At 36.8% G+C, this 14,935-nt stretch overlaps 1 protein-coding gene across 10 annotated transcripts in view; it reads right to left on the bottom strand.

Moving 5' to 3' along the window:
* CEP162 (centrosomal protein 162) overlaps window positions 1-14,935 on the bottom strand; it is a 45,727-nt gene that overhangs the window by 16,151 nt on the left and 14,641 nt on the right. For 4 of the 10 annotated variants that reach the window (XM_090136058.1, XM_031610782.2, XM_090136054.1 and 1 more), the window contains 15 exons: window positions 13,497-13,643; window positions 13,096-13,282; window positions 12,436-12,485; window positions 11,110-11,177; window positions 10,412-10,439; window positions 9,927-10,049; window positions 9,089-9,280; window positions 8,850-8,931; window positions 6,853-7,117; window positions 5,483-5,747; window positions 3,673-3,815; window positions 2,695-2,922; window positions 2,127-2,264; window positions 1,183-1,295; window positions 286-391 (listed from right to left, as the gene is read on the bottom strand). In XM_090136058.1, the coding sequence (XP_089992184.1) occupies window positions 286-391; window positions 1,183-1,295; window positions 2,127-2,264; window positions 2,695-2,922; window positions 3,673-3,815; window positions 5,483-5,747; window positions 6,853-7,117; window positions 8,850-8,931; window positions 9,089-9,280; window positions 9,927-10,049; window positions 10,412-10,439; window positions 11,110-11,177; window positions 12,436-12,485; window positions 13,096-13,282; window positions 13,497-13,643 (2,135 nt within the window). The remainder of the gene's footprint in view (window positions 1-285; window positions 392-1,182; window positions 1,296-2,126; window positions 2,265-2,694; window positions 2,923-3,672; window positions 3,816-5,482; window positions 5,748-6,852; window positions 7,118-8,849; window positions 8,932-9,088; window positions 9,281-9,926; window positions 10,050-10,411; window positions 10,440-11,109; window positions 11,178-12,435; window positions 12,486-13,095; window positions 13,283-13,496; window positions 13,644-14,935) is intronic. The other 6 variants (XM_090136055.1, XM_090136050.1, XM_031610783.2 and 3 more) reach the window with 6 other exon arrangements.

Genomic DNA, 14,935 nt, shown 5'->3' with positions numbered 1-14,935 from the left:
CTGCATGTGGCAGGGGGTTGGAGATTCATGATCCTTGAGGTCCCTTCCAACCCTGGCCATTCTGTGATTCTGTAATTCTGTGAAAAAAACAACAAAAAAATACCACCACAAAAATAAAACAAAACCCAATGTGGTAACTAATTTGCACTTTAAAAGACCAGCATGTTCAACTATTTTCATTTATACCTACAATGTGGAGGTTATATGTTGGTTTCTTGGTTTTTTTTGTTTTGTTTTTTGTTTCTAAATCTGAACATTTGAAATACAGTTCTGGCATACACCCACCCGTGCTGCCCGAAGCTCTGAAATCAATTCTGTGAAACTTTGATTTCTGGTTGGTTCAGATTCCTGCACAATTTGTGACTGGATAGTAGTCCTTTCTATCTTTTCTCTAAAAAAAAAAAAAAAAGAAGAAGGAGAAAAAAGGTTACAACTTGTGTCATGCAAGGGGGTGACAATGGCGTACTAAAAAATAAGCACAATATGCTCAAGATGATACTATAAAGTTAATTTGTGGAGGTTCAAAGCAAAGAAAGAAGCAACCACATGACACATCTCTGTACAAAACAGGAGAAAAAAATCAGCTGTAAGTTGGAACCTGGTCACCTTGCACAAACTTTTTTGTTAGAACTACATGAAAGAAGGAAAGAAAATCTTCTCTGCCCAATGGAATTCATGTTTCCTTGGCAAAGACACCAGAAATGCACACAGTTGCTTATTTTTTTCCACTCATTATTAACACTGGACACAAATCTAACAGGATCTACACAGCAGTGAATCCAATGGTTCCGACATTAACAAGATCACCTGTGATTCCTGATCTACTATCAATGTTTCAATAGCAACCAAACATTTTGACATCTGAGCAGAGACAAAAGCGGAGCAAGTGTAGCGAAACATTCTGATATGAGCAACAATATTTGAATTCTAACATTGGAATATTTCCCACGTGGAAGGCTCTCACGTTCATAGCTCTCCAAGATCAGCAAGAAGGCAAAGAATTAAGTGTACATAATCAATGTCAATCTACTATCAAAAAAACACAAATCACCAAAACCACCAAACCAAGAACAGCCACAAAACATGCATTCAACAGACTCTTCACTGATTCTTCATAAACAAAAATAATAACAGTGGCTGAAAAATCTAGATACTTTATATCGGATGTTTAATTAAGCCTACCTCAGGGCTATTAATTCAGACATTAAACACTGATTCTCCTTATACATTTGTTCCTCATTTTTTTTGTTTTGGATTTGCAGCTCTTTCATTTGTTTGTATAATCTCTCATTTTCCTAAAATGAAATAGACAAAGTTAACATCCATAGACAAAGAAATTTCATAAACCACTGTTTTACCCAGTTCAATCTGTGAATTGCACAGTCTGCCTTCTGAAACACCAAATGTTTTATTTTCAAATTTCCAAAATGGATATCTTTATACTAAAGTATTTTACAGTGACCTCTAAAAGTTTGTCCAAGTGCCTGCTCTCTCTGAATAATTAGTCCTCCTGGGTCAGCTCCTTTGTGGAGTTATCCCAGCTGTATTCTCAAAGCATACAGGGGATGACTGCTGATAGGTAAAAGTTCAACCTTCCCACGTCTGATCTGGGAGCACAGGTGGTCACTGCTTGCAATGCCTACAGCCGCACCAACAAGCCACTGCATGCAAACCATACTAAGAAATGCTGAACAGCACCTGGAAAATGGTTAAGCTCACATATTTTATTTTTTAGTTGCAAGTATTCAAAAGGGTCATTAAGTTTGTATCATCTATTTCTGCACTTGACTAAGTTTATAAATCAGGCATGCTAACAAGATTTCCTTGCAATCAGCTGCTCCAAATCTGTGAAAAAAAAAACCCACATTTAAAATAGAACCCTCTGGACCTTGCAATAATACTTAAAACCACATGTTTTCTACTACATTTTGGGCAAAAATTTGAGCTCAAACTAAGCACATGCGAAACACTTCTAAAATGCACAACATATCTGCACCCATCACACCTACATTTCATTTGTGTTTTAGATAACAAGACAGCTATTTTCAATAGAATAGAAGTAACTGCTTGATAGTTTTTTTTCTGAGATAGCCTAGAACACAGTATGAATATGCTGTGTGGTATACCTGTTGATAACCTTGAATAATAACCTCTTGATCTTCCATTTCTTTTCGTATTTGTGACAGTTTTTCTTCAGAGACAGGAACTGTTGCTGTATGATGGATCCATCTCTTCTCCTTAGACAGCTCTTCCACGCTTCTCAACTTTCAGAAAGGAATAGGCAATATGACACAAACTTAACAAACAGTATCCCAACATAAAGTACTTCCCCACTTTTCAGCAAGTAGTATCCGTTACTCTCTTATCCATTTTTTTTTTTTAAACGGCTATAAGAGCACATTAAACCTTTCAATACAAACCTATAAACACAGGAAAACCTGCTGAAGGACTCTTATAATATTAAAAAAAATAAGTGAACTCAGGAAAATGTAAAAAACATTACATCCTAATCATAGTAAATGTAGTAGTGGGTAAATATTTATATGTAAATGTAAATAGAAATGTAAATACGCTACTAGTTTCTATGTGTGGGTTTTCTCCATATTAACAACTCACCTGAAGTAAGATGCATTTAATTTTCAGAAGCAACCCTTCTCGTGTTCTATACTAATGAGACACGAAATGATAAAGTACCTTGCTCTGAAGAACATAGTTTTCTTGACCCAGCTGAGAAAGCTCTTTTTCATAGTGTGTTTTTAATTCTACTATCTTTGTCTCCATTTCTTTCTCCTTTTCTGAAACTGTGCTGGTTAGCTGTTGAATCAAATCACGTGCACTGTTCAGATCCTCCTCAGCAATTTGTGCTCGTCTTAGCAAACGTAGTTCCCTCTCATAACTTTTGACAGGAGAAACTGGTAAATCCTAGCAAAGAGAAATTCAGAGAACCATTACACCAAGTTGACTATTTACAGAAAATTCATCAGTTTTACTTAAGCGGCTTGGCCGGCTCTTAGAAACCATATAAGGCACCTGAAGAGAAAAATCCCATCATTCTAATATCAAAACATCCTACATATTTTTCCTTTAATGAGTTACTTTCCAATTTCTTAGAGACGTGTGGGGAAAACAAAAGAAACTAGAAACAAACACTTCTCATATGAGGGCTATCATACAGCCTCTGGAGTTACTCATCCATTTTCTTGAAAAGCAGTAACAACTTAAGCATTCAGTAGTACATTTTTATACATTTAATAAGAAGGAAAATCCATTATGGCACTGCAAATTCAGTCATCCTGGAAAAGTGAAAATATTCTATTAAATCATCAGTGCAACTGAGGTTGAAAAACAAACAGAAGTACCATTTCAGATTCTTAACAGAGTAGTTTTTAATAAAAATTTTACTTAGAAGTCCATTTGTACAGCAAAATTTTGTTTTAGAAATCAATAAGCATTAAAAGTACACAGAACTACCAAGGCAGTAGAAATATCCAAACAACTAAAAACCAGCCTTAAACTTACAGATTCTAAAAGCAAAAATAAGTATTTGACTGAAGAAGTCTTTATTAAATATTTCAGCACTTGTCAATCCCGTTAATATTACTAAAAGTCTTGACAGGTGTGTAAATCAACTCGTATATACTATAATTGGGAACATCATTAATTACCACTTACACGATGATGCTGTCTGCAAGAATCCACAACTTGGTGTCCAAGATTATGAGCAACTGATTGGTCAGACATAGCTCTGTTAATACCCTCATTAAAAGTCTGTTCATTTGCTGCAGATCTTATTGTCCTTGTAGTAAATAAGGCTTCTTCATTTAGGCAGAAAGCAAAATATAACAAGATTAAGTTTAGAATTCAGCATCCTTGATAAAAATCTATTCATGTGATTCACCCATTAAACATGAAATTTAAGTGTTTTACAACTTGTATGTCAAATTAAATATAGAAACTTCAGTGCAATCAGACAAAGAAAATGAAGCAATCATCAGTTCTTTACACATGTGTATGGGAATGAACCCATACACATGGTCTGAACCACTGACCCAGGGAAACAACCAGGTCAGCCCCGGGAGCACAGGTGAAGACAATTCAGCTGTGTGACCCAAAGGGGTGGAACCTGGCTCCACCTCTCTAAGACCTCATTTAAGGGCTGACTGCCACTCTCTAATGGAGCTTTTTCCTGTGAATTTTCTGATACAGCTTTTCCCTTCCCTTATAGCACCTTTCTATCATGCTGATCCTTCCATTGTATTGACTTGCCCAATTGCTACAACGTGCAAAAAAAACCTATTGCTACCACAAAAAATGCAGAACATAATGAAAGAAAAATCAAGAGAACAACTGAGATGAGTAGCTGGATAATAAATCCTTCATGAAATAAGATTTTTCTTCTGAAAAATAGACATTAGCTGCAATTGTCATTTTATTTCTGCCTGTAACAGTTTAATCTAAAAGCTCCTTCATCAGGATGTATACACAGGAACAAAGAAGTAAGGATCATTTTCAAGATGAAATAACTTTTACAATGCTTACACCTCATATAGGTGCTTCCTTAGCACTAGCAGTTAGGGAACTCTGTGCTTCAAAGCACAATTCTCTTCCTAGCCTCTGGGGCCTCCTGTTGTGAGTAACTTCTGAATGTACCAAAAATTGCCTTGGATAATAGTAGGGATACAGAGAGAAGAGCATGTCTGAGTGAGGCTTAGTGGCTTCATTTTCTCAGGACTCATCTCTCTTCCATCACCTCTATCTCCCTGCACACCTGCCTCATCTCCAGCTCCACTGCAATGCTTTAAGGAATAAGGGTCCCTTGGTCTGATGGCTGCCATTGAAGCATCTCCCTGAGATGGGCAACATAATCCTACAGTGGTTTTTCTAACACTACTTGAAAGGTTCTCAAAAGTGTAACAAGACAGAAGTGTCCTAAACCCTGGGCATCTGGAAAGTTATTTTCCCATGCCTCACAGACTGGAAATATGATTTGGTGAAAGACGGTCAGCAATTTGACTTTCGCTGTCCTCACTTTACTGTTCCTTAAAGCTACAACAAGAGACACAAACAGAAAAGAGTGCTTTATTTTAAAAATTGCTTGTTTTGTATTAATGGAAAACAAAAAATAAATGAAAGAAGCTGAGAATAATAATTAATCCAACATCACATGCATAAGTGTGTCAGCAAATCTTTGCATTAACTGTAATGAAACATAATATATAGGTACATATCTTTGAACAGCAGCATCTACTGTTATTTTCATCATATTGGTGAGCAATAGATAAGTCTTAAACATAGTGGTAGTCTATATAGAGAAAAATAGAGGAAAAAATAGAGAAGTAGTCAATCATATTTAGTTTTAGATTTCTTCTACACCACTTCAAAATGGAAATATATATATATATATATATTTAAATGTGAAGTATGAGCAGCAAAGCTCTCTGGCTCTTACAAGTAAAATTCAGACCTCTTAAGATGGAATTACCTTTAGATCTTGCTCTATCTGCAGGACTCCTAGATTTCATGATGTTTTTTTTCAAAGTTTCTTTTGGTATTTTCCTTTCAGTAGCTGGAATGGACTGTTTTGAGTATGAAGTGGATTTCCCATATCCAGAGCTTCTAACCACCCCATGAGGACCATATGAAGACTTCTTTTTATGTAAAGGTGTTGTACTTCTGATATTCTTGTACATCTGTTTAGTTGTTGTTGATTCTGATTTTTCGTTCTTCAAGCAACAAGACTGCAGAACCTATGATAAAGCACATCTGTTTAGAACAGGTTTTAGGGCCGAGTGTGATCTGAAGTTAGATTTCACTATTAGAAAAGTGTAGAACCAGTTTCCAGAGTTATACAGCAGTAAGACTACTGAGCACAAGGGGACAAAAACAAAACTACAAAGGGAAATAACTATTTTTAGCCAAATGAATAACTTGAAATTATGAATAATTTATTATGCTTTCCTGTAAGTACTTTGCACTGGTTTTGTTGGATTGTTCTGTGAAGTTGCATTTTATTACAGGATCTCTAGCTTACCAAAACAGGTAATTTTTCAGGTTATTTGACTGAAAATTAAATCACAGCGAACACAGAAACTCAGCAATAAAGAGAGAAAGAGCAGCAGGCAGAGGAACCCTCCAAAACTTCATCATTTAAAAACTAACTGTATGACTCCTAAGACCAGCAAGTGAGAAAGGTTAGCCTGTTGGCATTGGTAGAAAATCCACTAGGATGAACCAACCAAACAAAGCTCCTTGTCAATGCCTTGCAGGCTGAAGGGGTGACTGCCTAAAGGAGTATGGGCTTAATTTAAGGGATGCAGGGAGAAGAGAATTTGGAGATTGTGAAAATCCTGTACTGCAAATTAAGTAAAGGTGACAAATAATATGGATTAGGTAAAAATAAGTGTAGAAAATAGACAGAAAACAAGATTAGAGAAACTAGCCAGGGTTGCTGGCCAGCATGTTAATCTGACTAAAAGCCTACATTTGATCAGTCTAATCTATGCTCTTATTGAATTGTATTTCCAACCACCCATTCTGTAGATATGATCTCAGTTCTGAGCTTTGTGTGTGTTCCCTTCAGTAAGAAGACATGCTCATATTCAGAACTAGCTTGAGCTGGGGATGTAACTGCAGCAGCTTTGCAGCTTTAAGGCTGAATTATTCATGTTGTGATGATCCCAAATTCCACTGTATGTGGATACCTCTAAAAATAGCAACATGAAAATTTCAAGAAAAACAACAACACTCTTACTTCCTAAATATCAGTGCATAACCAAATAACAGGCCACCTAAAATTTTATACATTTTGAATGTATTCTCACATAAATTATATCAAACAGATTTTTTTGTTACCTGTTCAGTTTTGCTGCCTTGTGAAAGCAGACAGTCTTGTATTATCTCTTCACTTAGCACATCAGGTTGTACTTCACTAGTCTGAATTTCTTTCTCAGTCATTCTCTGAAAGCTATCTTCATTTGCAGCTGTCTGTGGAAAGATGCTGTCTTCTCTGTTACATTTTTCAAGTAAGTTTGTCTCCCAGACTGAATTATTTTGGTGCTCTTTATAGGGTAAGTGATTGACAAGTTCATTTACCATGCTGCCTATCACCTTCACAGGACTACAAGAGAAAGGAATATGGTCATTTATATATAAGATTTTTGCCTTTCTGCCACTCTGGAAAAAGCAGGCCATTTTCCCTTTAGGTAGCATCTGTAAAGACTCAAACTTGAAAGAATCACTAGGCTCTTCTTAAGAACAACCATGCAGATTTATTTATAAAAACAAAAAAGACTAGGCTGAAGATTCATACTGTGAGAAGACTGTCTCTTGTTCAACAAGAGACATTTCCCAGCAGTAACTGTTTTTGCAGAGGCACCAGATTGGGCTGTAAGATAAACACCTGCAAGCATGCAGTCAGTGCTAGTAAAACAATGAACTGTAATGATGCCATTCAGAGGGACCTCGAGAGGCTAGAAAGGTGGGCCCGGGTGAACCTGATGAGGTTCAACACTGCAAAGTGCAGAGTTTTGCACTTGGGCCGGAGGAATCCCAGGCATCCCTACAGACTGGAAGGAGAGGTCCTTGAGAGCAGCCCTGTGGAGAAGGACCTGGGGGTCTTGGTAGACGAAAAACTTAACATGAGCCAGCAGTGTGCCCTTGCGGCTCGGAAGGCAAATGGGATCCTGGGCTCCATCAGAAGAGGGGTGGCCAGCAGGGACAGAGAGGTGATTGTTCCCCTCTACTCTGCTCTTGTGAGGCCCCATCTGGAATACTGCGTCCAGGTCTGGAGCCCCCAGTACAAGAAAGACAGGGAGCTGTTGGAGAGGGTCCAGAGGAGGGCCACAAAGATGATCAGGGGACTGGAGCACCTCCCCTATGAGGACAGGCTGAGGGAGCTGGGCTTGTTCAGCCTGGAGAAAAGAAGGCTGCGGGGTGACCTCATTGCAGCCTTTCAGTACATAAAGGGAGCCTACAAAGAGGAGGGGAATCAACTCTTTGAAAGGGTGAGTGACAGCAGGACAAGGGGAAATGGTTTTAAGCTGAGGGAAGGGAGATATAGGTTGGATGTCAGGGGGAAATTCTTTACGGAGAGAGTGGTGAGGTACTGGAACAGGCTGCCCAGGGAGGTTGTGGATGCCCCGTCCCTGGAGGTGTTCAAAGCCAGATTGGATGGGGCCCTGGGCAGTCTGGTCTAGCATTAGGTGGAATGGTGGTGGCCCTGCATGTGGCAGGGGGGTTGGAGATTCATGATCCTTGAGGTCCCTTCCAACCCTGGCAATTCTGTGATTCTGTGATTCTGTGTAATTCCTGCAGAGTACACTTGCTTGTTAAGTTCCCAGAACCAATCTGCTAAGCAAAATCTGTTTTTGACAGCTCCAAGACCTCTACGTTATTTGCTGAACACAAGCCGGTGTAAAGCAAAAGAAATTATGGAACACAGGTTAGTAGAGTAAGCAAGATAAAATGATGTGATCTTTTCCCAGACTGTAGAAGTTGGAGAATTAGGATAGGATGTGGGCTGAAACCCACACAGAGGGAAAGAGGCTGATGAATAGAGGCCCTTAAAAGCCAAGATCTTATTTGTAACAGTTGCCAAGACTGAGAAAGACTCATCCAAAATGACTTGACAAACATTACTTCTTATTGCCTAAATAAAATGTGGACATCTCCATAACCAATTAACTATATATTCATTTTGCAGTTCATTGTGAAACATCATAATGCCAGTGCAAAGCATAATGAAATTTCAGTCTCTTTAACTTGGGGAAAAAAACAGGCAAGTTATTTTGTAAGCTGTTTATTCCACTAAAGTTAATGAACTTAAGTTAATAAAAGTCTGAAATAAATACCTTTCAGGTTCCAAATCAAAACATCTGGCATTATAGGGATCTCCTTTAATAGGTCTCATAAATTCTTCCACAGTAGGTAAATCTAATTAATTCAAAATAACAAAATCATTTTAACAGTTTAGAAAATGCATTTGTAAAAAGGACATTTAAAAATGTTTCATAAATTTAAGTATTAAAGATATTAATAGCTCACTTATTTTACATTTTGCAAAAAATAAGCTTTCCATTGAGGTATTTACCTGACTCAGTAGTTGATGTGTTTTTTGAATAGAGATCATGATTTTGTGAAGTAACTTGCACTAAGCATTTTGAAATGGCCATTGAAGAATCATGTATTTTTTGCTCATCAGTGTCTCCCAAAGACTGATTAATGTGATGATAAGCACGGTGTAAAGCTTCAGTGTCACTGGTAGTTTGTCCATGCAAAGTGCCTGTGGAAAATGCAGTCTCATAACAGATACTATTGGGCTTTCTGATTGGGAAATAAACACCACAATCTGTTCCAGTAATTGGCTTGGACTATTAAGTGAGAACAGTGCTTTCCATTTTGGGAAAAGAAAAAATCTTTTCTACTATAAAAATAAAAAAATATCCAGTTAATTAGTACTTGATGTTATTGACTATTAATGCCAAATAGCCTTATCTGTAGTTTGCATGCCTTTCCTGCCCCAGCCCCCAGTATTTTTTTTCCCTCTAAAATTGATAGGGTATATAAAACGACTATTTTTATAGATCCTATCACAATGTCATGCTTTGGATATCTCTTTGGGTACAATCTCAGTATACTGTTTATTTTACAGCTATGTTAAACACTGACAAAGTAAAATTTTAGCTATAGTGAACTGAAGGAGATTATATTTAAATCAGACTGCAATGCAGAAAGCAATTTTCCAGTAATCAAGGGTCAAAAGGTGTGTTTCTGCTAAAAAGGCAGATTTTTTTACTGAAACAGTTCTTCCTCCTCTCAAAATTAGTTAACAAAAGCCAAGGGCTTCATGATGACTGACAACCTAAAAACAAATGAAGATACTAAGGAAATTTTTTTGTTTGTTTTGTTTTTTCAAAAACAGCCTTTACCTGCTTCATTCATTTCAATTCCACTAACTTCTTGAGGCAGATCATGTTCACTTAGAGCTACACCTGATGTTTCAGCAGCTTTCTGAAGTTCTGTAGTTGAATCTTGTGAATCAAGTAGTACAACTAAAACCAAGAGGATAAGAGTTAAAGAAAACAATTTTCTTATTTATAGTCCATCTACACAATAGAACATTATCTTAATGCTCTAAGTGGGCAAAAAATATGCCATATAGATAACTACAATATATAGCCATTAATTCTATAACTCTGAATACAAACATGAAGAGTACTAACTAGAAAAATAAAACTTACATAGGTTATCACTTTGAAGTGCTAATAGATTTATTTTTAACCATTTTGGTCCAACAGATTTTTAGCAGAACACAATAATATTAGGTTTTAAGCATCAAAATAATAAGTTCAGATGAAAAAGTATTAGAAAGGTACATTTAATATTCTTGTACCAATTGAAGATTATATTTTACCTTTAGCCAGCATGCCAGCATTTGGTTCCTATGAAAAATAAACAAACAAAACAATAGTATTTTTTGAATTTCAGGGAAAAAAAAAATCCAGACAAACTTCAAAAGCTGGTCCTAAATCTAAGAACTGAAGCAGCTCTTGGTGCTTCAAGAATGTGCACTTTCCTAAAGCTCTCCTCTCTCAGCATCCTGTACTCTAAAAACCCTCTTACAAGTGACTGGGAACTAAATGCTACTCTGCAGAAATGAAACAGTATTTTTTTACACCTTCCTGGCTCACTTCAATTACTGTAGATTTTGTATTCTTTGTCCAAACTGCTTTTCCACACAGATCTGAGGGGTCTGTGTCATCTGCTGGTGTACACCACTCTAATAGCTCCAAGAGACAGATTCATCAATAGTCATCCTGAGGCTCCAGCCAGAGCTTATTATTTCTGGACTCTCAATACAGTTCTTAATTCAAAGGAGCAGTAAGCAGGCAATTCTGAGGAAACTAATGCTTATAGTGACACGTCATACAAAAGTGTATATCCTTAATAAAACAATATAGACCCCTGACCATAATATTCTTTTGGACAGCACACACAGTATGAGTTCAGTATATTAATATTGCATAAGTTTTATGATTCATGAATTAATATAAACATTTGCTATGTTATACTTTTCTTGGGCACTTAAACTCTTGACATATTTTGATTTACCTGACTTTCTTCAGTTTTAAAGGCAGGATTAGCATCTGTTTCTTCTTCAAAATCTTCACTGTAGCTGCCTGAAGAGTAAAATAAACATCAAACAGATGAAATAACCAGGGAAAATAAAGCAGTATGGGGAAAGCTATTTCTCTTCCCCAATCCCTAGGCTAAGAACATCTACTACTACTATTACTCTTTTTGAGAAACAGAAGTTTTGATACTGTCCATGGTGCAAAATTTACAAAAAAAAAGTCACATGTAACATCTCCAAATTAAATTGATGTTTGCCTTATGAGCAGATATACTTCCCCTCCATCTCCTTGTGCCCTACCTGAATTGACCCTTTAAAAAAAAAAAAAAAAAGAACAACACAAAACAAACCATACTCTCCTACTTTGGGGTGAAATGATGCAAAGCTACAAAGTTGCCATAGCATTTCTGCTGTAACTACCATGACTCCTTGAGATCCACAGAGAAATCAAGCTTTCAAGGAGAAAAGATTTCCTAAGATTTACAAATAAACTCTCCTAATATTTGGGAAATGCGAGCTCTATCAGAATCTCTAAATTAGATCAAACTCAGATGTGAACAAAATATGGAAGATGACAGCTAAAACACTGGAGTACCTCAAAGACTAAGAGCTATTTCAAAAGCAGACCAAGGGATTTTGTAAATCTTTGATGGATTCTTTTTTCCTATTTCTCTTTCTGGCATTGTTCATAATATATTAAAATCCATTTCAAAAATAAAAAAAAATATTTTTTAAAAAGTCAAAAGTAAACCCCGAAATTCACCTATCTGCACACCAGCTGCACAGACATACTGTGTAAAGCTGATGCAAAAACTAGATAAATTTAGATCATTAATATGAAAATTAACATTAACTTTCATATCAACCTAAGCTTTACCCACAGCAGCAGGGAGATAGTGAAACAGAAGCCAGCTGGCTTACATAAAACCCTGCAAAAGGTTCACAGAAGATGCTGGCCTATCCTGTGAATCTGAAACCTAGCAAGTGCTAAGCTGTTTTCTGCTTAGTAAGACAAGGCAACACTGAGAACAAAACAAGCTAAAAGCCTGTAGTACCATCTCCCCTTTCCAGACCTTTAAATTATATCCCACTATATATATATATGTATATAATATGAAGAGTGTGCTTTCCTCTGATGTCCTGCTATGAAGAGTTCATGTTTGAATTGCAGTCCAATTCACAGATTACATTGCTGCTATTGTTTAATGAAACTCTCGTAATTAATAGCATACAAAATAAAAAAGATAATAATAAAATTTTTAAAAAAGCAAGATTTTTCAAGTGAACAGCTTAGAAACCATTACCACATTTCTCCTCAGGTGTGGATTCCACTTCTTTCTCACTTCTTTCATTTCTAAGAAACAAAATAAAATTTTTACCGTCTCCTCTTGGAGAACAAGTATATATGCATATTTAAAACTTATAAAACTTTACTGGTATTGCTAATTCTAAGAAGTATCAGAAACTTGAATTTGTCCATCAGATTAAACTACAGGTAAGAAAGCTAAGTGTCAGCAGTTGTTAAAAATAAATATTTATATTTTTACAACACTCCGTATTTCAAATTCTCAATCCAACCCTTTAAAAATTACTTCCTCTCTTCATTACCTCTGACATCATTCTCCTTTCTTTCCCCTTTCCAGAACTCTGATTTTCCAACTGCTGGAGTTCTTAAGTCGTCATTCAGTTACACTTTACTACTACAAAGGTTAAATGAACTTGTAACTATTGAGCTGTACTGAAGATGTATACCTTCATCCATCTCCAAGCCATGCCAGCCATGCCTTACTTCTTCCTATTATTTATTAAGATCACTTCTATCCTTGTATTCAAAAACGAAAACCACTACCCAAAGAAACTCATACAGGATCTTGTCCCACAAAATCTCAGTGGTCATCGTACTCAGATACCCAAGTCACATACACCCACAACACAGTCTACACCTTTTCTTCTCTCCAAATTACCGTACAAATGGTGCTAACATTACAGAATCGCTGGAATTCAGCTCTTTATTTAATCTTGAATAATCAATAGGTGAGGAAGCTTCTTGTTCAAGTTTAGCAAAAAAGATCTCTTTTTCCTCTTGTTCTTCCAAGGTATCCAATCCAACTCCTGTATTACTTTGATTAGGAACAGAGGCTACAAAGGAATCTAAATGTGAAAACACAGAATAATAACAATTAACTACAGACTCATAAAAGTTTACCAGTATCAAATTATCACAAACTAGTTTAAGGAGTCTTCATAAGATGCTGCAGAGAAAAGTGAAGGATCCCAACTTGCAATAAAATAGAGGAAATTGTTAGTAATTATAACTTAGATTTAGACCTAACTAACATGAAACAGTTGCACCCTCAGTCCTCACCATTTGTTTCCAGGCTGTCTCTACTTAATGAGAAAGCGACTCCATTACTCTTCTGAAGCTGCATCTTTTCTGGATGCATATTCTCATCAGTCTCCCCCGTAAGCTGCAAAGCCTTCTTGACAATGCTTTCGCTGGCTTCAAGGATTTCTAGAAGAAGAGTTGCAAAGTTTCTGACTATCCTCTAAAAGCTGTTTGTAGGACACTTCAGTCATCTTCCAGAACTGCTTTTTTTATTTTTATTTTTATTTGGGATCTTGTTACTGCTACAAAGATGCACTCTCACAGATCCTGTTCATCTAGCTTCAGTTTCTACTATACATAAACCTCATTTAGAGTTTATCAGTCTATTGTATACATGGGATAAATGCAACAACTGTAAAAACTGATTAACAGTACTCATGGAGAATTGCTAATTTTATTTGGTAAGAAAACCAAGAAGCTAACATTGCTCTGCTAAAAGTCTATTAATTTTCTTTCATCTACTATCCCAGAAAAAGCATCAGACTTTGAAAAGTTGCAGCCATTGCTTTAGCAGATAGGTTTGTTGCAAATCAAATGATCTGGAAAAAAAAACCAAACACTTTTTTAGAGTTCACTGATGAATACACAGTTCGTTCATTCTGTATGCTTTTGCAACTGCAACATGCAGTTGCTCTCCTTACTGTAATTTCACTTCTGAGAGGCTTCAGCACCACTATTATTAGCTTACATGAAAATTCTGCTTTCAAACAGAATGCTGACGTATTTCATAGAATCATAGAATGGTCTGGGTTGAAAAAGACCACAATGATCATCTAGTTTCAACCCCCCTGCTATGTGCAGGGTCGCCAACCACCAGACCAGGCTGCCCAGAGCCACATCCAGCCTGGCCTTGAATGCCTCCAGGGATGGGGCATCCACAACCTCCTTGGGCAACCTGTTCCAGTGTGTCACCACCCTCTGGGTAAAAAACTTCCTCCTAATATCTACCCTAAACCTCCCCTGTCTCAGTTTAAACCATTCCCCCTTATCCTATCACTATCCACCCTTGTAAACAGCTGTTCCCCTCCTGTTTATATGCTCCCTTCAAGTACTGGAAGGCTACAACAAGGTCTCCCCAGAGCCTTCTCTTCTCTAAGCTAAATAAGCCTAGTTCCCTCAACCTTTCTTCACAGGAGGTTTAGGAGTATCTAGTTATTTACAGAAAACTAAATGCTATTGCAGTAAATTACTAGTTAAATAAGCCATATCAAGTTTCTTCTGCTTGACCCTAAAACACACACTTATAGGCTTAAATTCTTAAAGAGATTCTTTTAGGATGTAGGAAGAAAAGCTGCTCATGTATTTTATTCAATGACATATGAGATGACTTCACAGCTCTCACAGAAAGGAGCAGAAACCATATCTGTCTTTTCCAACATGAATCTCCAGTCAGCAAAATAAAAAAGGAGATGCATACA

This window comes from Phasianus colchicus, chromosome 2 (genome assembly GCF_987193195.1).
Source record: "Phasianus colchicus chromosome 2, bPhaCol1.hap1.1, whole genome shotgun sequence".
Classification (NCBI taxonomy): domain Eukaryota; kingdom Metazoa; phylum Chordata; class Aves; order Galliformes; family Phasianidae; genus Phasianus; species Phasianus colchicus.
The sequence above is the reverse complement of the archived record's forward strand: the minus strand, read 5'-3'. Positions and strand labels throughout refer to the sequence as shown.